At 42.2% G+C, this 24,247-nt stretch overlaps 1 protein-coding gene across 2 annotated transcripts in view; it reads left to right on the top strand.

Moving 5' to 3' along the window:
• The window catches only part of FGGY (FGGY carbohydrate kinase domain containing), a 2,730,916-nt gene that overhangs the window by 1,732,971 nt on the left and 973,698 nt on the right, over positions 1-24,247 (top strand). For both annotated transcript variants that reach the window (XM_069642074.1, XM_069642075.1), the window contains exon 9: positions 699-806. In XM_069642074.1, coding sequence (XP_069498175.1) covers positions 699-806 — 108 coding nt within the window. The remainder of the gene's footprint in view (positions 1-698; positions 807-24,247) is intronic.

Here is a 24,247-nt window from a genome sequence, read left to right as displayed (position 1 = left end):
ATTTTCTTAGCTGGCCAGTGGTAATGCTACTTTTTGGGATCTCCCTTTTTCCTCCCTTGCACCACTCGAGACCTATTACTCCTTTTTGTCTTTCGCTGCAATTACTTCCTGTTCATAGTTCATACTGTGTTGCGTCGTCCCTGTGGCACCCTATCTGACAAGAACATTGAGGGACTCCGATGCCTTCAAATCTATGCACAAGTAGGCCAACCTGCACTTGGAAATTCTAAAATTACCCAGCACACCACAATCCACCTGGACATTTTCAGAAGAGTGGAATTCCATTCTGGTCCCCAGTCGGCAAATTCCTCACCTTGTTCCCTTTCAAAGATCCTTAAAAACCTCCCTCTTTATTCCTGCTTTTCAACCAGGCGTGCACCCTTAGAGTGTTTGTCCTCCTTTTCTCCATTGTTTCAGTACACTCTTGCCTTCCATTTCTCCGGTAAACCACTGCTAAAATACCCTGTCCCCCTCATTTCCTATTTCCCCACACCTATTGTTTTTCTTTCTTCTTTCATTGTACACTTTGAGACCTTTTGGATTATTTTTTCCTTCCCATGCCTGTGTTCTTTAAACTCTTTTTTTTATATACTGTTTTATACTTCGATTAGCTTTTGAATAAATAAATAAAATCCTCTTTGCATATTTAAACCTGAAATATATCATTCTACTGTTTTTATTTCTTCTATTTCTTTCAGATTAGCCATAATCCAATTTTCGTTCCGGGAGTCTGGGGACCATATTACTCAGCCATGGTTCCAGGGTTCTGGCTAAATGAAGGAGGCCAGAGTGCCACAGGGAAACTGGTGAGTCTCTTGCACAGTTCTGTTCGTGAGCATGTATTCACGAAACAAGGAATGTAGACAATTTTGGGACTTTGTCAATGCTTATATTCTAACTGTACCCAGTGGCGGAGTCTGCTTTTGGTGCTGCGGGGGGGGGGTTATAGCTCCTGAACGGGCACCAAGATTTCTCTATGATTCATGGGATAGCAAGCCCTTGCTGTGTAATGGATGCTTTTAGTAGAGGCTCCTAAATGTTTCATCAAAAGAGCTCTAACGACCAAGCATAATATGGAACGTCCCAAGAATTTAGGGAAATGGGGGTTATCCTCGATAATTTTTTTTTAAAAAATGTGCTGAAAGAACGCATTTTTCAGCAGCATTTTTCGAATAAAATGAGGTCAAAAGCAATGCAATGAACAGCTGGTTCTCTAGGGTAACACATTAAAATATCCAGTACATGCTGTAACCAACAGTGCACTACACTGGAGCAGGTTATACCATTTTCATAAGACTGCAGCCACAACTTATCTATGCCAGTAATGATCAGTGTAAATTGCATGCAAGAGGCTGCAATCACAACTTATCTATGCCAGTAATGGTCAGTGTAAATCACATAGCGAAAAGGTTGATTACAGGTGCACATCTCAAATTCAATGAAGATTATAATATAATTTGAAAATTGTTTAAGGTTTGTTTTAGGTGAGGGGGAGGAACTGTGGCCATGGCACAAAACCCCAACATTAAAAGACAAAAAAGCAGAGGATTCAGTCTAGGAACCATCCCGTCCCCTGCACACTTTCAAATGTGTGGACTGGGTCCACTACTAAATTTAGGTATTAATATCAAGAAAGAATATAAACCAGAGGATCCAGTTCTGTAAGATAAATTGAGAATTTATATCATAAATATATAGTCAATGTTCATTCACAAAGAAACATTATAAAGTAAAGAAGCAAAAAGTGCATCAATAGGTCACAGCAAATTTGAAGCAATGGTTGAATCCAATTCAAGTGGCGACGTGTTTGGAGGATACTTTCCTCTTCTTCATAAGGCCAAAATTGAATTTTTAATGCAAAAAGAAAAAAAGGGACATTTGTACAAAATTGGCCTTGTTACCTTAACATAGGCTATAATGCATGTGCTGTACATTCAAGTGTCATCATGTAACATATTTATGTCATTTTTGTATGTCATATATTAGACAAAAGAACATCAATTTAGTTTACCCTGTACTGGGTGGGCACATTGACTTATGATTCAAGGTTAAGTGGTGCTGGTTAGATTTTATAGCGTTAATCTATTTATATCCACAATGGGGATTCGCTCGTGACGATTTGACAGACAAGCAACATGAACACCGAGTGACTAGAAGAGTTTAAAGGTGAGTGTGTCTGTCATAAAGATCCATATAGCCGACAATAAGGACAGTAAAGGATAGTTATGGAAAAGTCTAATTACCAACAAAGGCAGTGTATTCCAAACTCAAGGTGCAGAAAAGATCGAGAATGGTGATTCAGGTAGTGTGATTAACCTCCGCTGGTAAGATCCTCCAACTGGAGAGCGTTTAATTACTGTAGCGACAGCAGACATAAAAGACAATAGATAGTAAGTAAGTAGGAACAAGATGATGAACAGTAGACAGTGGATTGGTCCCTAATAACGGGAATAGTGAGAGACAGACAGTCTCAGATTCAGGCACTCGCAAGGCCGCATTGCTTCAGAAGAACAGCCTGTTATAAGTAGACTGGTTTGCAAGTACAAAAAATATCAGGGGCGTATATATAAAGTACAACGATAATCTGAGATAATAACTTCTGGAAGTTGGTAAATAAAATACCTTGTGAATATGTCCTAAAAAAAATGATGTAGCACGGACTGTCACACTCCACGAGCTGAGTATAAAGATGTTCGGTAAGACGGTCCGGCGGCTGTAAATGTGCCGATCAGATTATGTACACATTCGGACGTTAAGCAGCTAAGTGAGAAAACTCACGATATGCCCATATGCACGTATTAAAACCTGTAAGAATGAAACAACAGGTTAACCCCGCTAACAGGTCAGATCTGTGATGGATGTACTTTCCCGGGGAGGGGATAGTGTAGTACTGCTAGCGCTTACCTTCATCGAGGGAGACCGATCTGAACAGCAGCTGCTGTGAGGTTAAGCGTCTTTCCTTTGCAACTATGGAGACAGCGCGAGTTCTAAGATGTCTGATAACAGATATGGCGATAGAAGAGGGACTGTAGGAGTCTCATCGGAGTTCGGCCATCTTTGACCGGTCTAGTAACGTTAGAAAGCGGCCATCTTAGAGTGGTCTATAACGTCATAGACTTATCTAGTAATGATATAAGGTGGCTATTTTAGGAAGGTCTAGAGCGGTATAAAGCAAGATGTTTGCAAACGCAAATGTGATAAAATAGAGAAGTAAAAGTATGAAAAAAGAACAAGAGCTGGTACGTAGTATGGGTACCAGGATAAAGATCAGATAAAGATATATGAAGTTCTACACAAGATGGAATGAATGACTGAAAATAAGAATAGGATTAGATCGATATATGTCAATGCTGTCAAATCGTCGGGGCGAGGAATTCTCCAACCTGTGTGGGGCTAACAAGAATTTGTTTTGGACAACTCAGAGGGTCATCTATTTGGTGCAAGAAATGCAAAGATTCACCAGCATTGACATGGATCTAGTGCATATAATTTAAAGCAACATGTCAGAATAAATTTACACAATTTAACCATAAGTAAGACATATCTTGAGAGGATATCACGGTAAATCAAAGATTACAGTACGAAGTTATTTATTGACACAAAGTTCACAGTGGAATGGTATGCACATAGTTTGATCATACCAAAAACCATAGGTCTAACACTGGTAGTCTAGTGTTTCCTGTTTACAGGAAACAATTTAAAGTAAAGTCTTCATTGAGGCCCCATGGTTGTAGAGAGCCCATTTTGTCGATCCAATAAGCCTCTCTTTGTAGTAGAAGGGACTGGTAATCCCCACCCCTTGTTGGTCATTTAACGACTTCAAGTATCTAAAATTTGATTTGTGCAATTGAATGTTTCTCAGAATTAAAGTGGCGGGCTACTGACGAGTATTGGTTATTGCATCGTATGTTTGACTTATGTTCAGTTAGTCTTAGTTTTATGGGTCTTTTCATCTGGCCAATGTAGACTTTCCCACACAGACATTTCAGCAGATATATCACTCCTGATGACAAGCAGGTAGAGTAATCTCTAAGCTTAATCTTTTGGCCGCTTCTTGGGTGCGTTACCACATCACCTTTAATAATGTCATTGCAGTGTGTTCATCCCAGGCAGGGGAAAGTACCCAGCTTTTTGGTGGTTAGGAAGAGTTGCCTCTCCTTAGGTATTTTTTCAGCCTTAACTAACTTATCTCGGATGTTTCTGCCCCTTTTACAGCACATCATCGGTGGAGTCGGGAATAGATTCTGTAAGGTTTGATCATTGTGAAGGAAATTCCAGTGTTTCTTTATGCTCCTTGAAATCTGAAAATTCTGTCTTGAGAACTTCAATATAAACACCAGTGGGGCGTCCTTTGCGCTGGATTTTGTTCTTAAAAGGTCTGTGCATGTAATTTCTGACGCTCTGTTTTTGGCAACTTCTAGAACCTCCGGAGGGTAACCTCTGTTCAGGAATTTTCCCACAAGGTTAGTGCATTCCTTGACTAGGTCTTCTGGATCTGAGATGATCCTTTTAAGTCTTAAGATCTGACTATATGGGAGGCTTTGAAGCATTGCCCTTGGGTGAAAGCTTGAGTAGCGCAACAGATTGTTTGCGTCGGTAGGTTTGTGATATATAGATGTTGCAATTGTGTTGTTGATGATTCTCAAATTAACATCCAAAAAATGGAGATAAGGGTTACCGTTTTCCATGGTAAATTTAATTCTAGGATGCACTAGGTTGATGTATTCAAAGAATAGGTCTAGTTCTTCGCGTGTACCAGACCAGATACAGAAAATGTCATCTATAAACCTCTTCCATGTTAGGATGTAGGGTGACCATGTATGGTGTTCCAATACATGCTGGCTTTCAAATTGGAACATGAATGTGTTCGCGTAGACAAGTGCCATCGATGATCCCATCGATGTACCGGAAGTCTGCAAGTAGTATTTGCCCTGATATCTGAAGTAGCTATTGAATAGGATCAGGTTAAGTAACTCCAAGACAAATTGTGGGTTACCTTGAATGTCTGAATTGTTAAGCAGTAACCATTCGACCGATTCTAAACCTTCACCATGGGGGATTGAAGTATATAGGCTGCAGACGTCAAGGCTAAATAGAATACAGTCATCACTGACGACTGAAAAATCTTTGAGACCATTCAAAAAATCTGTAGTGTCCTTTCGGTAAGTTGGTGTTGCCTGTATGATGGGTTGCAGTAGTTTGTCAATGTAGACAGCCAAAGGGTCGAATACACTCTCCGTTCCAGCTACAATTGGTCTAAGTGGAGGATTATGTTTATCCTTATGAATCTTGGGAAGCCCGTAGAATACCGGAGTGACCGGATGAGAGTTGTTTAGGAATTGGTATGTTTTATCACTAATCCACTTGTTCTCCCTTGCATTTAGTAGAGTTTTGGTAATCAATGTTCTGATTTCTGGTAATGGATCTCTATCCAGTACTGCATAAGTGTCCGTATCACTGAAAGGTTCAGTGCATTTCTCATTATAGAAGGATGTATCCATAATCACTATCGCGCCGCCCTTATCGGCCGGTTTGATGGTGATATCTTCACTTTTGGCTAAGTCATCTATTAAGCCCAGTTGACGGTTCTTAATATTGATACGTATTTTTCTCTTGTAGTTGATTTTGCTTAAATCTTGTAGGACACTCTTCTCAAATAGATTCAGAATTGAATTTTGGACATGTGGATCAAATGTACTCTTGGGGCGGATTTTCCAACATATCATCCTGAGTTGACTTAGGTGTCATTTCTGGTTGTGTGTCAAAAAAGATTTTTAACCGTAATTTCCTCAGCAGCCTATGCAAGCAGATTTTCTCCTGGAATAGCGAGGTGTTACACATGGGTACAAAAGAGAGTCCTTTGTTAAGTAAGTTAAGTTGTTCTGTTGAGAGAGACTTGCTGGAGATGTTCACCACCAAGTTGTTGGCCTCTATTTGTTTTTCTTTTTTGTTTGTGGCTTTCTTCCCTCTCCTGGTTTTTCTCTTAGGTCTAAAAAAGCTCCAGTTGAAGAGTTGGGGTCAGTTTCGTTGTTAGTCGGAGATCTTGGTGCTCTTGGTATTCTAGGTCTGTTGCTATCCTCAGATAAGTCTCGTTCACTAGTTTGTTCTGATGTAGGCCTCTGTATGGGTTCACCAACGCTGCTGTCACTACTATTGTCAGAATTTGTTGAGCCCATATTTTGTTGTTTATTACGGTTAAAATTCCTTTGTCGATAGTATTCTTGCCAATTGTATACTATATCATTCAAATAGTCGAATGTGTCTCTCTTAAATTTACACAATTTTCTTTGTTCAATTTCGGTTTTGTAGTTGGCCAATTTCAAATTGATGTCCTCCAAAATTTCTGTAAGGTCCTTTGCCGATTTAAATTTAGATTTTTGGTCTCGAAGAGTTTTGATTTTTGAGTCAATGGTTTCAAGGGATTTAGACAATTCTTCTACAGTTAAGAGAATAAGGTCCAGGGAGCACTTGTTCAAAATTTGGTCCCACTTTTGTATGAAGGCTTTATTTTCACTACATAGCGTTGGTCTCAGGTAGACTCTCAGGCCTCTGGGAATTTTCTTGTCTTTATAGTATTCGAACAGTGTACTAGCATGTAGTTTTTGGGAGATTTCTCGTCTAATAAGTTTTTCAAGTTTTTGAATTGATTATTCAGGATTATCCTCGCTTTGTAATGTTTTTTCTGTGTCTTTGATCAGGCCTAAAATGCGTGTTGCTTCTTCTGCACTAAGGGCTAGTGTAGTAGTGTGTTTATCAGTAAGTTCATTTAGTCTCGAAAAAGACATTCTAAATGGGAGTAATTGTAGACAATGGGTGCAACCTATAGTATGTGCCACATTAGACCACTAGTGAACAAAATAGCGAAAAGGTTGATTACGGGTGCACACCTCAAATTCAATGAAGATTATAATATAATTTGAAAATTGTTTAAGGTTTGTTTTAGGTGCGGGGGAGGAACTAGGGCCATGGCACAAATCCCCAACATTGAAAGACAAAAAAGCAGAATATTCAGTCTAGGAACCCTCCCGTCCCCTGCACACTTTCAAATGTGTGGACTGGGTCTACTACTAAATTTAGGTATTAATATCAAGAAAGAATATAAACCAGAGGATCCAGTTCTGTAAGATAAAGTGAGAATGTATATCATAAATATATAGTCAATGTTCATTCACAAAGAAACATTATAAAGTAAAGAAGCAAAAAGTGTATCAATAGGTCACAGCAAATTTGAAGAAATGGTGGAATCCAATTCAAGTGGCAACGCGTTTCGAGGATACTTTCCTCTTCTTCATAAGGCCAAAATTGAATTCTTAATGCAAAAAGAAAAAAAGGGACATTTGTATAAAATTGTCATTGTTACCTTAACATAAGCTATAATGCATGTGCTGTACATTCAAGTTTCATCAGTTAACATACCTATGGCATTTTTGTATGTCATATATTAGACAAAAGAACATCAATTTAGTTTACCCTTAACTGGCTGGGCACATTGACTCAAGATCCATATAGCCCACAATAAGGACAGTGAAGGATAGTTATGAATTACCAATGCCTTTGTTGGTAATTAGACTTTTCCATAACTATCCTTCACTGTCCTTATTGTGGGCTATATGGATCTTTAGGACAGACACACTCACCTTGAAACTCTTCTAGTCACTGGGTGTTGCTTGTCTGTCAAATCATCGTCTTAAGCGAATCCCCATTGTGGACATAAATAGATTAATGCTATAAAATCTAACCAGCACCACTTAACCTTGAATCATGAGTTAAAAGTATCATCTCAGATCCAGAAGACCTAGTCAAGGAATGCACTACCCTTTTGGGAAAATTCCAGAACAGGGGTTACCCTCCAGAGGTTCTAGAAGTTGCCAAAAACAGAGTGTCAGAAATTACACGCACAGACTTGTTAAGAACAAAATCCAGTGCAAAGGACACCCCACTGTTGTTTATATCGAAGTTCTCAAGACAGAGTTTTCAGATTTCAAGGAGCATAAAGAAACACTGGAATATCCTTCACAATGATCAAACCTTACAAAAGCTATTCCCGACACCACTGATGATGTGCTATAAAAGGGGCAGAAACATCCAAGATAAATTAGTTAAGGCTGAAAAAATACCTAAGGAGCGGCAACTCTTCCTAACCACCAAGAAGCTGTGTACTTTCCCCTGCCTGGGATGCACACACTTCAACAACATTATTAAAGGTGATGTGGTAACGCACCCAAGAAGCGGCCAAAAGATTAATCTTAGAGATTACTCTACCTACTTGTCATCAGTAGTGATATATCTGCTGAAATGTCCGTGTGGGAAAGTCTACATTGGCCAGACGAAAAGACCCGTAAAACTAAGACTAACTGAACATAAGTCAAACGTACGATGCAATAACCAATACTCGTCAGTAGCCCGCCACTTTAATTTTGAGAAACATTCAATTGCACAAATCAAATTTCAGATACTTGAATTTGTTAAATGACCAACAAGGGGTGGGGATTACCAGTCCCTCCTACTGCAAAGAGAGGCTTATTGGATCGACAAAATGGGCTCTCTACAACCATGGGGCCTCAATGAAGACTTTACTTTAAATGGTTTCCTTTAAACAGAAAACACTAGACTAACAGTGTTAGACCTATGGTTTTTGGGTCGATCAAACTATGTACATACCAGTCCACTGTGAACTTTGTGTCAATAAGTAACTTCATACTGTAATCTTTGATTTACCCTGATATCCTCTCAAGATATGTGTAAAATTATTCTGACATGTTGCTTTAAATTATATGCACTAGATCCATGTCTATGCTGGTGAATCTTTGCATTTCTTGCACCAAATAGATGACCCTCTGAGTTGTCCAAAACAAATTCTTGTTAGCCCCACAGAGGTTGGAGAATTCCTCGCCCCAATGATTTGACAGCATTGACATATATCTAGCTAATCCTATTCTTATTTTCAGTCATTCATTCCATCTTGTGTAGAACTTCATATATCTTTATCTGATCTTTATCCTGGTACCCATACTACGTACCATCTCTTGTTCTTTTTTCATACTTTTACTTCTCTATTTTATCACATTTGCATTTGCAAACATCTTGCTTTATACCGCGCAAGACCTTCCTAAAATAGCCACTTTATATCATTACTAGATCAGTCTATGACGTTATAGACCACTCTAAGATGGCCGCTTTCTAACATTACTAGACTGGTCAAAGATGGCCGAACTCCGATGAGACTCCTACAGTCCCTTTTCTATCGCCATATCTGTTATCAGACTTCTTAGAACTCGCGCCTTCTCCATAGTTGCAAAGGAAAGACGCTTAACCTCATAGCAGCTGCTGTTCAGATTGGTCCCCCTCGATGAAGGTAAGCGCTAGCAGTACTACACTATCCCCTCCCCAGGATAGTACATCCATCACAGATCTGACCCGTTAGCGGGGTTAACCTATTGTTTCATTCTTACAGGGTTTAATACGTGCATATGGGCATATCGTGAGTTTTCTCACTTAGCTGCTTAACGTCCGAATGTGTACATAATCTGATTGGCGCATTTACAGCCGCCGGACCGCCTTACCGAACATCTTTATACTCAGCTTGTGGAGCGTGACAGTCCGTGCTACATCATTTTTTTGAGGACATATTCACAAGGTATTTTATTTACTGACTTCCAGAAGTTATTATCTCAGATTATCGTTGTACTTTATATATAAGGTTGTTAAGGTACACCCCTGATATTTTTTGTACTTGCAGACCAGTCTACTTATAACAGGCTGTTCTTCTGAAGCACAGCTGCCTTGCGAGTGCCTGAATCTGAGACTGTCCGTCTCTCACTATTCCCGTTATTAGGGACCAATCCACTGTCTACATTCATTCTTCAGGTATACCTTTTGGATATGCACTAGCCGTTCTACTTCTACTGTTCATCATCTTGTTCCTACTTACATACCATCTATTGTCTTTTATGTCTCCTGTCGCTACAGTAATTAAACGCTCTCCAGTTGGAGGATCTTACCCGCGGAGGTTAATCACACTACCTGAATCACCATTCTCGATCTTTTCTGCACCTTGAGTTTCGAATACACTGCCTTTGTTGGTAATTAGACTTTTCCATAACTATCCTTCACTGTCCTTATTGTGGGCTATATGGATCTTTAGGACAGACACACTCACCTTGGAAATCTTCTAGTCACTCGGTGTTCATGTTGCTTGTCTGTCAAATCGTCATCTTGAGCGAATCCCCATTGTGGAAATAAATAGATTAACGCTATAAAATCCAACCAGCACCACTTAACCGTGAATCATGAGTCAATGTGCCCACCCAGTACAGCGTAAACTAAATTGATGTTCATCCATGCGACTTAAACCGACCGTTACTGGCATAGATAGGGAACCTATCTATGCCAGTAATGGTCAATTCAGCAGCCACTGCAAGAGATTGCATGCCCAACCATACCAATTGTATGGTTGGTCATGTAAATCCCTTGCAGAGATGCTGTACATGTGCACACACACATGCTCGCACACACTCTTCTAAAAGCCTGTCCGCGCCCCCTCCATGCATATATTTCTGAAGGGGATGTCTGCCATCCCTTACTAAGGCACTGGTTGCGTCCCCGCACATCACTAACTACCAAAAGTATTGATGAATGGGGACAGGAAGTAGGAATAGAAGAGATTGTGCTGAAACCCCCTTACAAGTGTCGAACAGATAAAACACAATAATTAAGGTGGGTGATCCCTTCACCTATCTCAGCAAAAGAAGGCTTACAGCTACCATGCCATAGAAAACCTGGAGAGAAAGGTGGAGGACTTCAGCCATTATAAACACCACAAAAGGAGACCATACCTTGGTAGGGTGCAAAATCTGCACTCGCAATTGGCTAGTGACATTTCACTCTTCGCAAGTAAAAAATAGTGTGCAGTGTGTATGCACAGAATTGAGGTGGCAAGACTTATTGCTGGCTCCCCCTGTCCTTTAGATTTGCATTAGTTTCCCAACACCAATGAACCAAAGTGCTGAGACTCCCATTCACCACATTCTAACAAGCTTAAAAGCAACACAGAAACAGTAACATTTAACTCATCCCAATCAACATTAATCACAGCCCGAATGCTAAGCACACACATCATGCACAGATGAACATCTTTTTCCCAAAACTCTTGAAATGGAAAACACAACATTGTATACAGCATTGTCGAGATAGTTTTGGTAGTGGGTCTGGCTTACTAACTAGTACAATACAACCTAATAAAATATATCTATGTGCAGAAATGGGTTGTATACGGTTTGGCCATGGTCAATTCGGCCGCAAAGCCAATTATGCTACTGCCAAATCCACAAAAACTATTAAAGAAAACAACCACCCCCAAAACACTCCCCCAACCACCCCTATTTACCTTATTCATGGCCGCTTTCTCACCGACCCAGCAGCGTCAGATCCGTCCCTCTTAAGTGTGTCAGATCTGCTGCCGCAGGGGCCGGTTTTAGTTTTTTTTTTTCTTCCTGTCCCCCGTCTCCAAAGTGGGGAGCGGGGGGTCATCCCCCTAACCCCCACTCCCCATGTTTGGTAGTGATTACCCAAACTTGATCATTTACAAACAATCAAATTGTACTGGCCGAATCCGGACAAATTAACCATACGATCGTTTGTAAACGATCAATTTGGTAATTCCGCAGAAATGTACATATTCCAAAAAAGAAAAGTTTGCACATAAATGTCATTGTAGGGAGTATGCCACAACAAACCATTATTCACACAAAGAGAATGGTCCAAAGTCACCTCAATAGCATACATGATACAACACACAAAGGTGAAGAAGGGACTGCAACCAAAGGAAACACTCCAACAACCCATTTAACGAATGTCTAACTGGGGGTCGAATTGTAAAATAAACAAAAGTTGACACAAAAAAGTAGTAGTACTATGTGTTCCCTGTCCCAGCCCTCCACCCCAATTCAAACCCTGGGTCCTTCTTTTCCTCAACCCTACACCCGCTGTGTCATGTGAGAGCATTGTGATGTGACACTGAAGTGTTGCTAACAGGTCCCATGTTCAAATCCCCAGTAGGGGCTGAGTAAACGATAGTGGATAGCCCCAAAATGTAAGGGTACAGAGTTTAAGTTCCTTCTGTTTCCACCAACTTTGACTCCTACGCCAAACTAAAATGGTACATGGGAATATTATTGAAAATATTGTTCTCTTTTAAAATGTGGCAATAACTACCCACTTGGAAAGTGTAGGTTCACAGTAGACCAATATAAACATGCGACACTGGGAAATGACAGCAGGATGAAACTATCCAGGCATGCCTCGTTCTGGCCACAGAACCTGCATGACCAGCCAGCTGGCGATTCTCCAGCACCAAAGATAGCCACAATGAAGGACCTCGCAGTGAGGCCCGACAAAACATTAACCAGCAGATCTAAGGTGGCCATTTGGATACGTCAGTTATAGGCCCACTGCAGAGAGGATAAGAGGCATCATTCATGTCATAGTACAGAGTCCCAGTAGATACCTGAAATCTATAAACACCTATGAGCGGATCAGCCACAGTTAGAGCCGACTCATCACCACACAACCCTGTAACTAGTTTGTGTAACATCTGTTATGTGTCCTGTGAACACTCTATATGGTAATCACATGCAGCTCAGACATCTGAGGACACAGAGGCGCACTGGTGAGTTGTGGTGTTCCCCCACCACTGGGCCCAAACAGATTGGAGCAGCCCATACTAGGTAGAAAAAAAATCCCCCCCCCATGTGGGGTTAATACGCTTGAAGTGCACCATGATGTGGGCAATAATCAAATGCAGCAAGACCTTTGTGAACTACTGCTTATTTTGCTGGCTACAGGTGCAGACGCTATGCCTGCTCCGCAAACAACTGTTCCCCCTTTTAACATGCAGGGAGAAGCGCTCAATTTAGGGGGGATGGTCAGCAAATGGGGGATGCACATTCTGCTGTGCCCCTACTCCATAGCATGCTTAGGGATCTTGTCCACGGAATAGATGGCACAGGCCCTCAGACTGTTTTCACTTCCCCACCCATGGCATCTGGCTGCGAAACGATGGAACGCCCTGGAAGGACTTAGGGTGTGCCGACGCTGAATGGGCCACGGAAACCCTAGGAGTGGCGCACTGCCGTGCACAGGACAGCACACTACTCACAGTTTTTTTATAGCACTGGCTCATTATCCAGCCAGTGCTAATATCAAATATAACAAAAACCTGTAAGTGGCGCACTGTCAGCGCGCCACTCTTTTAGATAAGGGCTGGTGCTTTAAGCACCAGCCCTGCGGGAGGTTACTGGGGAATACATCAGGAACCAGGGGGGATGCAGGGGGTGGGAGCAGCCGCACTCTTTGCACCTTCTGCTCTGCTACTGATTGTACCTAACAAATTGGGTATCTATTTATAGCATCGAATGCCAAAGCATTGAATGCCTTACCATCTTTAAAAAAACATCGAAAATAAAGCATCTAATGCAGTTTTGTTTAAGGTAAATGGTTTATTTTAATTTTATTGGGTTTTTAAAGGTTAAAAAAGGGGCGTGGGGGTACCCTTCCATTAAAGGAAATAAGAAAAAATGCATTAGATGCTTTTTTTTCCGATGCTATTCGATGCAATGACTATAAACCAACAATTGACACAAAAGGCACTGAAAGATGTGACTGGGCAGTTGTTCTTTCCAATACAAACTCATATTAAAGTTACAGATTCTTTCCATTTGAAGTTTGTTTGTTTTATTTTATTATATAGCGCACCGAACCCAGGGGTATCTGGGTGCTTTACCTAGGTACAGAGTTACAGAAGTATACAGATACAGAAGAAAAATGCAATAACAGAGTTACAGAAATATACAGATACAAAAGAGAAATACAGTGAGTGTACTGTCGCAAACTCAACATTTACTGGTTTTGCCTTCAGGGATTAAAGTGTAAACCTTAAAGAGTAGCCCAAGCCAATCTACAAAAATATGAATTCCTCACCACTCAGGTCTAGGCTTCATGATTTTTTGTTAAGGGCTGCATCATCCAGCATGACAGATGAAAACACTTTGCTGTGCGAACTCTAAATTATAAGAACGTTCTTTAATGTTATTGTACATATGTGAGCTAATGTTAAACGCTTCAAGTACCACACAGCCTTTTAACCCTCGAGCGCCAGTGTATCCCTGCAGCACTGGGACTTCATATAGATTTCATACCCTGGCAGGAGGGGGCAGGGAATGAATGGCCTTTAACAGCCTGCCAGCACGAGCTTAGGTATGCCCCAGCTGCGGCCCGTTAAAGGCCATGACCGAACACCAGCCCCTCCCCTGCCAGGGTGTGAAAACTATTCTCACCCCGGGATTAACTGGGGTGAGGACAGTTTATTTAATTTTTTTGTCCATCAGGAGATCAGCTCAGCGCAAGCTCATCTCCTGTCGGAGAATTTTTTTTTATGTGTAGCCATATACAATCAGACCCTCCAGCATATAGCGATTTTGCGATCCAGCAAAATGCTGCGAAAACGGCCGTTTAGCGCAAAATGCAGCAAAAACGGCCGTTTTGTGCAAAAACAGCATCTTTAAAAAAAAGATATTTTTTTTAAAAACTTTTTTTCAAAAAGTAATCTGCAAAAATGAATGTTTTAAAAATATAATACTCAGGGTGCCAGGTTCTCAACTTTTTTTTACACAAGAAATGAAATGCTCTAACACATCTCATCACCACCAAAGAACTACATTACCCATCAGCACTGTAGTTCTTTGGCTGCTTTATTCCGTCCTCAGGCGCGAACGCGCCGGCGCGAACGGAACTAGCGGGTCTGTGCGGGTCCGTGCTGAGACGTGCTGACGTGCCACTTATCTTACTTCCTGGTACTCATTACAGATGGCACCCCCAGGTAAGGACTTGCGTCCTATACAGAAACAAAATACTGATAAATATACCCCACGCCTTCCCTTTGATCAGGAGCCTGAGTCTTTACTGAAGGTATCCTTACTCAATACTCGCTCCGTAGCCAAACATTTCTTGGATATACATGATTACATACTGGAGTACCAATTAGATATCATGTGCCTCACTGAGACATGGCTTACCGACTCCCATGGACCCACCCCCAGACTATATCTTCTTTAGGATACATAGAGAAGGGGCAGTGGGAGGAGGAGTGGCTATTATATGCAAGAAATCACTAGGATTTTATGAAGCTCAAATCGAATGCTGTGGGACTGACATGATACATGTCAAGATGACTGTAAACCCTAACTTTTCCTTGAACTTGGTTCTCCTTTACAGACCCCGGAGGATTCTGATAGATTTAATGAGGACCTAGTCAACCTTGTTTCTCCTATGCTGACTTCCAACACTGGCTTGGTCATCTTGGGGGACTTCAACCGTTGGAAAGGTGACAAGAGAGATAAGAAAGCCCTATCATTAGAAATAATGTTGGCAAATCATCAGATCATAATCCATAACGTTGACCCAACGCATAACAAAGGCCATACTCTAGATTGGGTCGGCAGTTGCAATATACCTATTGATAACATCCTGACTACACCTTGTATCTGGTCCGACCACTTCTTTATCACTTGTGTCCTGCGGCTTCCTGCCCGTGCACGCAGCGTACACGCTACATACCCAGTTAAAGTTCGAAATCTGAAGAACATAACTACATCCGTTCTGACAGACTATCTGTCTTCTCTAATGACGTCAACTAAGGACACTGATTACCCTGAGTCTCTGATAGATAATTACAATAAACTAACCACTGACATGCTCGACAAATTCGCCCCATTGAAAGACAAACTGGTCAGAGACCTACCAAATCGTCACAGATGGTTCTCCTCTTCCTTGGTCGATCTGAGAACTAGTAAAAGGCAGGCCGAACACGCCTGGCGCAAAGATAGTTCTATGACCAATCTACTGGATTGGAAGCGTAAGGAAAAGCAGTATAAACTAGCAATTCTTGAGGCTAAAAACAACTCATTATAATAACCAAATTAGTTCCGCTGGGGACCAGTCCATGGAACTTTTCCGCCTCTTTAGATCTTGGGAAAAACCTACTGCCTGTGGCTCTTCCATCAAACCCACTGCTGAGGATTGCGATCGAGTACGGAAAGCATTTGCGGACAAATTACGCAAAGCCCAGGATAAAATTAAACAGGAAACCCTGACTCCCTCACCCCTTACAGTCAGGCCTGTATTGTCATCTAATAAGACGTTAGCATCTGACACTAAATTGATTGATACAAAACAAAACCTCATGCCTAACACTGCCACTAAAACAGACCCCGCCTCTGGCTTTAGCTTCAAGGAAACTACTGTAGTGGACATGATAAATATACTGAAATCTATGCATCCTACCAGCTGTCCTGGTGAACTTCTCCCAACCAAAATTATTCTGGAGCACAAAGAGCAGTTTGCGCCTTTTCTATGTAGATTCGCAAATGCTTCTTTTCGGTTGGGCAAAATTCCCCAGCCAGTGAAAAATGTGCGGTTTCACCATTATTAAAAAAAGTTGGATTAGACCCTTCTGATGCTGCAAACCTCAGGCCAATCACAAATACTTTGTTTTTACTTAAACTCATAGATAAGATAGCAACCATTCAATTGCAGGACCATGTACAAACAGCTGATATACTTCACACAAAGCAGTCTGGTTTTAGAAGTTATCATGGCACTGAGACTGCCCTTTTAGATTTACAGACCATTATACTCTCTAAGCTGGAAGAAAGCAGGTCGGGGCTGCTGATGCTGCTGGACTTATCGGCAGCTTTCGACCTGCTTGATCACAACATCCTTCTTGACAGAATGCAGTCGGTCTGGGGCCTCTCTGCAAATGCCATAGCTTGGTTACAAATTTTTTTAGAGGGTCGTCAATCTCAGGTATACTGGGGGGATTGTTCCTCTGAACCATAGATACTGACTTGTGGAGTCCCTCAAGGGGCATGTCTCTACCCTCTATTGTTTAACATTTATATCCTCCCCCTCTGTTATGATTTAAAACTTTTTCAAATTTTCTTCTGCAACTATGCAGATGATTTTCAATTGGTCCTTGACATCACTGGCAATCATGATACCGACCAACACCTGGTGGACATGGTGTATCAACTAATAGAAAAGTGGATGTCTACTAACTGGCTCTGCCTAAATGCATCAAAAACTGAGCTTATGCTTTTTGGACCCACCCAGGCACTAACTAAACTGGACCAGGCGTACTCAGGCTTTAGGATTGATGCCAGTGACATAAAAGTCGTGCAGAAAGTTAAAATGCTAGGTACTTACATGGAGAGCAGCTTAGATTGTTATGGGGAAGTTACAGCTAGACAGGTTGCCCCACTTGTCTCTATCGAAAACCGCACTTAACTTGTGAGAGCTGTCATTTTACCTCGCGTGGATTACTGTAATGCACTTTTATGTGGGGCAAGTAAAGCTGATTTCCTCAAACTTCAGAAAGTACAAAACAAAGCCACCCGCATCATCTTTCAGATGAAAAATTCTGAATCGATCACTGCTGCCAGAATAAAACTACACTGGCTCCCTGTAGAGGCTCGCATTCAGTTTAAGCTACTTACCATTTGCCATAAATGTATTTATGGGTCTGCACCTATTACCTGAAAGATGTTATAAATATCTATCAACCCACAAGAAGACTCAGATCAGCTGAAGACCTTCTATTAGCCCACCACCGCGTGAAACGAGCCCGAGGGCTTGGCAGAGCGTTTCATATCCAAGGCGCCAAGGCCTGGAATACCCTGCCAGTTACCTTGCGTAAAACTGGGGATCTACTTGTGTTTCGGAAACTTTTGAAGACTCACCTCTTCTATTAATACGTTTCCTTTACTGGTGGCTGCCATCTTTTCTGTCTCTCGGCGCCTGGATGCCTACGGGCTTTGGCGCGGTATAAGAAAAAAATAACAATAACAAATACCTTGCGCCCCAAAAAAGTGCAGCCCAATCTACAAGGGACACATGAATGGGCACATTTTATATGCGCGCCCATTCATATGGCCTTTTTCACCTCCTTGGTCAAATAAAGTGGCGTTACTGTCAATTTAAAAGCACATCCCTCATTTCCAAGCAAGATATACTTTTAAATGTGCAGAAATTGTAGGCAACCCTACGCGCACGGGATGTGGGGCTGCCACTGCATGACAGGGTCTTTCCTGACCCTGTCATGCATTTCTTTTAAGGTATGAACCGCTGCTGTGTCGCTTGCATTTCTGTTCCTCAAACAGGATAAAAATGCATTTTATTGGGTCGCATTTTACAGCGGCAGGCACCTGTAGGGCCTGTTCCTGTGAAAGGTGCTGGGAGCTTGCAGAACACTGTCGGGAGAGCGATTCTATTCAAAGTACTGCCCATTTTGATGACAAAAATCTATCGAATGTTACAATTTGACCAATTTCGTCCAGTACTATTCGATCGATTTTTATAAATACTGAACATGTGTTGCGGGGGTGTCACCCTCTCCCCATGTTCAGTATTTTTGGTCTAGGGTGGTTGCAGAAGTGTTTTCCCCTTTTTCCTCAAAATTGGAGGCGGGGACAGAAAAAAAAGAAAATAACGAAAAAGGGACCCTGCGGAGTCGGATCCGACCCGCGTTAGAGGGACGGATCTGGCACCGCAGGGTTGCAGGGGAAGCGGCAGTGACCAAGCAGTTAAGTAGGGGAGGGGGTAGGGTGGTGGTGAAAGGTACATTTTGGGTTGTTTGGCTGAAGTGCAAATCAATTCACAGCGAAATTGACTACGGTCAATTCCGCCGCAAATAATTACACTTCGGTCAAACAACCCAGAACACCATTCAAGGCAGCTGGCCAGCGCACAATTTGCCCTACAGCTCAAGCCTGTGGAAATGCGCCAGTCACCTTTGAGAATAAGGTGACGTGCTAATTTCCAAAAATGGGTTGTCTAAAAATAGCATATCCTCCGTTCTTTTTTTAAATGCCCCATTATTTGAGGAACTGGGTAAAAATCTACATTAAAAACAAAAAAAATCGTTACACTATGAGAGAAAGGGAGAGTGATGGGTGAGATGTGAAGTAATAGGCAAGAAAGCAGAGGGAGAGCAGTGGGTCAGAGGAGGAAGTGCTGCACAAGAGAGCAGAGGAAGCAGTGATGCGGTGGGCCAGAAATCTGAGAGCGAGTAGAGGTACAGAAAGTAGAGGGAGCATGTGGTCAGTGAGCCAGAAAGCAGAGAGGAAGCGGTTGGCCAGAAAGAGGCAATGAGCTGCAGATTGGGAAAAAGGATGAGGGAAGAGTGCGATAGAATGGCAGAAGCAGCACAAAAGAATGAAGGACTGTATATTGCGGGAGGAATTGTAGAGTGTAAGGTGTCAGTTGAGAGTATGATTTGGAGTGTGGCAGGGGCTGGGCAGTGCAAATTGTGACTTGACAGTGTGACATAGCACGTGAGTATTTGTATGACAGAGTGAGAGGTTAAGGAATGTAAGTTGTGATGGAAAGTTGGTGAGATGTGTGTTGGTGAGAGAGGTGTGTGGGTGTTTGGGGGATTGGAGAACATAGAAGGGGAATATTTTCAGCATTACAATTGATAATGATCAATTTAGTTAATACTATTAAATAGGCATGAACATTAAACCAGAAATTTAGCCAAATCAAACACTGTTCTGCCAAGCCAGAGACATCTGGGACTCTTCCTAATAAATTAATACAAAAGATACATAATAATGATACCCTGGCTCTCTTGTAGCCTTGCACTCTGCCTATTTCCTGCAATGTGGCAATCTTACACCCTCCAGTTAATACAAAATGTCCCGCAAAAATGCTGCAATAAATAAAGGTTTGTGCTGCAAAATTTGCCATTTCATGCCGCAAAATTTGTCATTTCATGCCGCTAAATCCTGGAAGGTCTGTACAATGGAAAAGGCACTAGGTCCCTTTTCGGATGACAGCGGCTGGGTTCGAAATTGCCAGGAGCTGGAAGTTATTTAGCTCCTGGTTCTAGCCAAGTGGATCCTGGTTAGCTTAAAACCAACAGCTACCAGGAGCTATTTTTGAATTCTCAGGTAATTGGTGCTATACAAATATCGCTATGTGATATTAACTGTGTAGTTTGGGGAAACTCTTTAAAGGAGAAAAAAGGACATTCCTAAGGGATATATAAAGCATATTTTATAGCATGTAATGTACAAAAAGTTAGAGAACATCCTACCCTCATGTTAGATTTGCTGTGTGCTGTGGACGGACTCCTGGTTACCCATACGTAGCTCCTGCCTAACAGTTGATGGCTAATACCCTAGGAGGGGCTTTTTGCTCCTGGTCAACCAATCAGAATTCAAACCCCTGCCTCGGACATAAAAAAAAGCTGCTGTCATCCGAAAACGGACCTAGCCCCTTTTCTATTTTAATGGTGGCGGTGCGGGCAGTGATTTTAGTATCGCGCCCAGGAAATACAGATTTTCATTGGTCATTCTGTCTTTCCCGGGTGCGAATGTGTGATCTTCAGCAGCCAGACTAACATGATGGAACTTGGCCTGGCATGAGATAGACTTACACATATGCCTCATCACAGGGTGAGATTAGCCGACTTCTTTCCAACCCTTAATGGGTTTTCCGGTATTCCCTTAGGAATACTCCATGTGCTAATTATCCTTTACCTCAGTTGGTAAACTTAGGGACCTCAATCCATGTTGGGTTCATCTCTGCCAGGGTGGTAAAACCATGGTGGACATGGAACTTTGATCTACTGCATGCTGTAAAAATATTACCGCATTCAATCCCTAATTCTCCGGACACAGTGGTTTGGGAGTGAAAGTCGTGCTGTGTGAGGGTGGATAGCTCGGAAGGATAGCTCAGGGGCAATGTGCTCACCTTGGTAGCAAGGCGACACAGAGCACCACAGGTTCGATCCCCGAGTCTGTGCTTAGAAACCTAAAAACCTCTGGGTATTAAGCGCTTTATAAATAACCTATCATATCATATCATACAAGGCTGGTTCTTGAGAAGCACACGAAGGGAACGATCAGAAGCAGATCATGGATGACCCAGAAAAAGAACCACTGACATAGACAATAGTGTTGGCTTTTACATGGTGAGCACATTTTCTGCGTTTATATAGAGGGGGGATATGTTGAGGGAAAGGAATGCAGAGAGAGTGGAGAGTGGTGGATGAATTAACGAATGTGAGGAAGATGCTTGCATGGAATTGAGGTAAGATGTGTGAATGGGTACCCAGATGGATGATTCAGTAAGAGCATGGTGCCATATGAATGGATGAAAGTTTAAGGGCATCTGAAAGTGTGAGGACAGATGGACGAAGGACGCATGGATGAATGAATTATAATGTGAGGATGGGTGGATAAGTGAATACGTTTGCGGATGCGTGAAGACCGAGTAGAGCTACAAGCGGGAGAAAAAAAGCATAGGATAGAGGAAAAGAGGTGCAGGAGAAGAGGTCAGTGATTGTAGGGAGAAGAGAGGGCATGGGACAGAGAATTCACGGGTGGGAGTGTGCACAGAGGAGAGAGGGAGAATGGATGGGGGAGTGAGAATGAGTGCATGTGAAGAGAGAGGGCGTCCATGGGACAAGAGAAAGGAGGCACACGTGAAGAGAGAGAGTACAGCAGGGTGAGAGACTGCAAGATGAAGAGAGATGGCAATGGAGGGAGAGAGACTGTGTGAAGTGACCCCACAGGCAGCGGCAAGTGCCTGGCAGGACTTTGGCCCGATGAACTTGGAAACGCAAGCAATACAAGGCAGCAAGGAGCAGAAGGGCCAGGGCAAGAAAGCGCACAATGGTTATAGAAAGAAGACACACTGAGAGAACGCAGGGACGGATGAGCGCCAGAGGGGGAGAGGGAGAGGGGGACAGCAGTCACAGAAGGGGCAGAGCGAAAAAGAGGGAAAGAACACACACATGGGTGGGAGTGCACGGGAATGGTGTACAGCTCAAGTGATTGCACATGGAGTGCGATAAGAAACAAGGGGTAGAAAGAGCAGTACTGATGATCTTACAACTGATACAGATAATAAAAGCATCAGGAAAAACAATGCGTCTATCTACACATGCGCAGAATGTAATAATGTCGTCTTCTCAAAAATAGCCATTGAATGCCTGCCTTGCTTGTGTACATTGGATGGGCTGCATATATCGCCTTTACTGAGGCTTCTCAAAATGATTCACGTTTAACAGGCTGCTAGATCATTTCCTGCATAAAAGCCTCTTGGTGTCTGTTTAACATTATTGTGCTGATTGTAAACCCCTTGGACATCTTGGTTCTGCAACTTGGAGCTATTCCAATTCTACTGAGAAGAGCACTAATCTCTGAAATGTAACACAGCCAGGCCATGCACATCACCATACAATAAACATGCTTTCAAAAGAGGCAGAATGGGAAAAAAAGCTAATCACAGCTGACTGGATACATGCACACCAAAAAGTAACCTCAAGATAGAATGCATGTACTAAGTGGGGGGCGTGCTCCCCAGGAAGAAAAAAAGGACAAATCACACTATAGCCTTGGACCAATCCTGATGCCCACAATACAAGGACTATGTTGGCCACTTAGCTTTGCCAACTTTCAGCCAAAACTAAAAATGAGAGACACAAGGGAGAGAATCTGTATATGTATGCCATAAAGTATTTTCAAACTACTGCATTAGAGAAACACACTAAACTCAATATTCATAATGAGGCCATAAATGTGAAAATGGAGACCCTTTTTTCAAGTTGACAAAAAAAGGGTGCTCCTAGTTTCAGTCAACATATACACAATACCGTACTCTTGATTCCTAATGTTATATTTCAGCAAAGTGGTTCCAGTTCGCTTATAATCTACTACAGTACTTATCAGTAACATTTGTAATATCGGCCAACACACAATGCACCCTTTGCCCTACTGCAAAACCTGTTGCATGATTTATAATTTTTTTCTAACTCCCTCTTCCCCTTAAGGTTGCTAATATAGATTATAGGGAATAGTTGGTCAGTCCCATCTGTGATGAGTCAGAAGAAGGACGCGGACACTCTGAGGACATGTTTCAAGATATTTTTATTAAAGTAAAATTATAAGGCCATCCACCGGAGAACAAGTCAGTGGGCCGTGTTTGTACTGGTAGAGGGAATCCCAGACCTCTTTATGCATACTTGTCGTACCAGTCTGTAGGATTCTTCCTTAATACATAATCTTCAAATAGTCTCTTGTGATTTCTTGAATCAGTCTCTGCAACACTTCAGATGGACTATTGACTTTTCTGTCCTACTTCGGAATCCCTTTCGGAGATCTTTTGTAAGATCTATGTTCTTGGTTGCTGGTTTCAAAGTGTCCCTGGACGTTGTTATGTCCTCTTAGGCTTTCCCTGCCGGGCAATTATAGTCCACTTTGTTCTGCTCTACTTCACTTTGTAGATAGTTCAATTGAATAGTTCCTCTGAACTCTGATTCATAATATTTATTCTCTTTTATATAATGTTCTTCTTGTACAAAATGTCAAGTTTATTTCCCCTTTTCCCACAGTATTGTTATCCGCTGTTCTTTTCTCTCATTATTAGATCTTTAGTAATTCGTTCTCCTATGTCACAATGTTTTAAGTTCATCAATTTCATGTTTAACTTCACCTCCTGGCTTCTACTGAGACGAGTTGTTTGTACATTATGATGATTCCCTCTGGGCTTCCCGTTACTCCCTGTTACCTTCAACTGTGAAGGAAAACCTCTTGGAGAGCCCTGTTCCTTAGGGACCTTCTTTCTTGTCCCACACCACTCTGGTTTTCGCTTCATCTGCATTTTCTTCCTCCTTGCAATGTATTTCGATGCCTGAGAGGACACCCTGCTGCTTTATGCTTGCTGTGGTGTCGTCGATGATTTGTGGACCGCTTGTCCAGCACAGATTCCTCATGTTCTTGACACCACCTTCCACCGGGCTCGTGCCCTGCAGGCCTCTCACTCTGGGGATTCGCTTTCATCAAAACATTGCTTATTATTAGGTTATTCCCTGAGGAAGTATTCCAGTTCAAAGTGTTGTTGGCCCCAGACCTGAGAATGGATTCCAGTTCTGAAGACGAGGTATGGTGCTGGCTAGTCACTTCCAATGGCGATCTTCTCTTTGGTTGCCAAACTTTGGGCCTTTCCTCATGGTGGACTCTCTTTGCCCATATGTCCTCATGTGTTTGAGTGTGGAAGCCTTGTGTGAGCACTGACTGACTGCCTCTTGGATTCCTTGAGTTAGTTCAGGTTCCCCTCTTTTTATATCCTCCCCTTAGCCCAGCATCCTATCCCTTTTGGCGGTGCCAGCCCCTCTGGGATACCCCAC

Source organism: Ambystoma mexicanum, chromosome 1q (assembly GCF_040938575.1).
Source record: "Ambystoma mexicanum isolate Mex_15411 chromosome 1q, UKY_AmexF1_1, whole genome shotgun sequence".
Taxonomy (NCBI): domain Eukaryota; kingdom Metazoa; phylum Chordata; class Amphibia; order Caudata; family Ambystomatidae; genus Ambystoma; species Ambystoma mexicanum.
The sequence above is the reverse complement of the archived record's forward strand: the minus strand, read 5'-3'. Positions and strand labels throughout refer to the sequence as shown.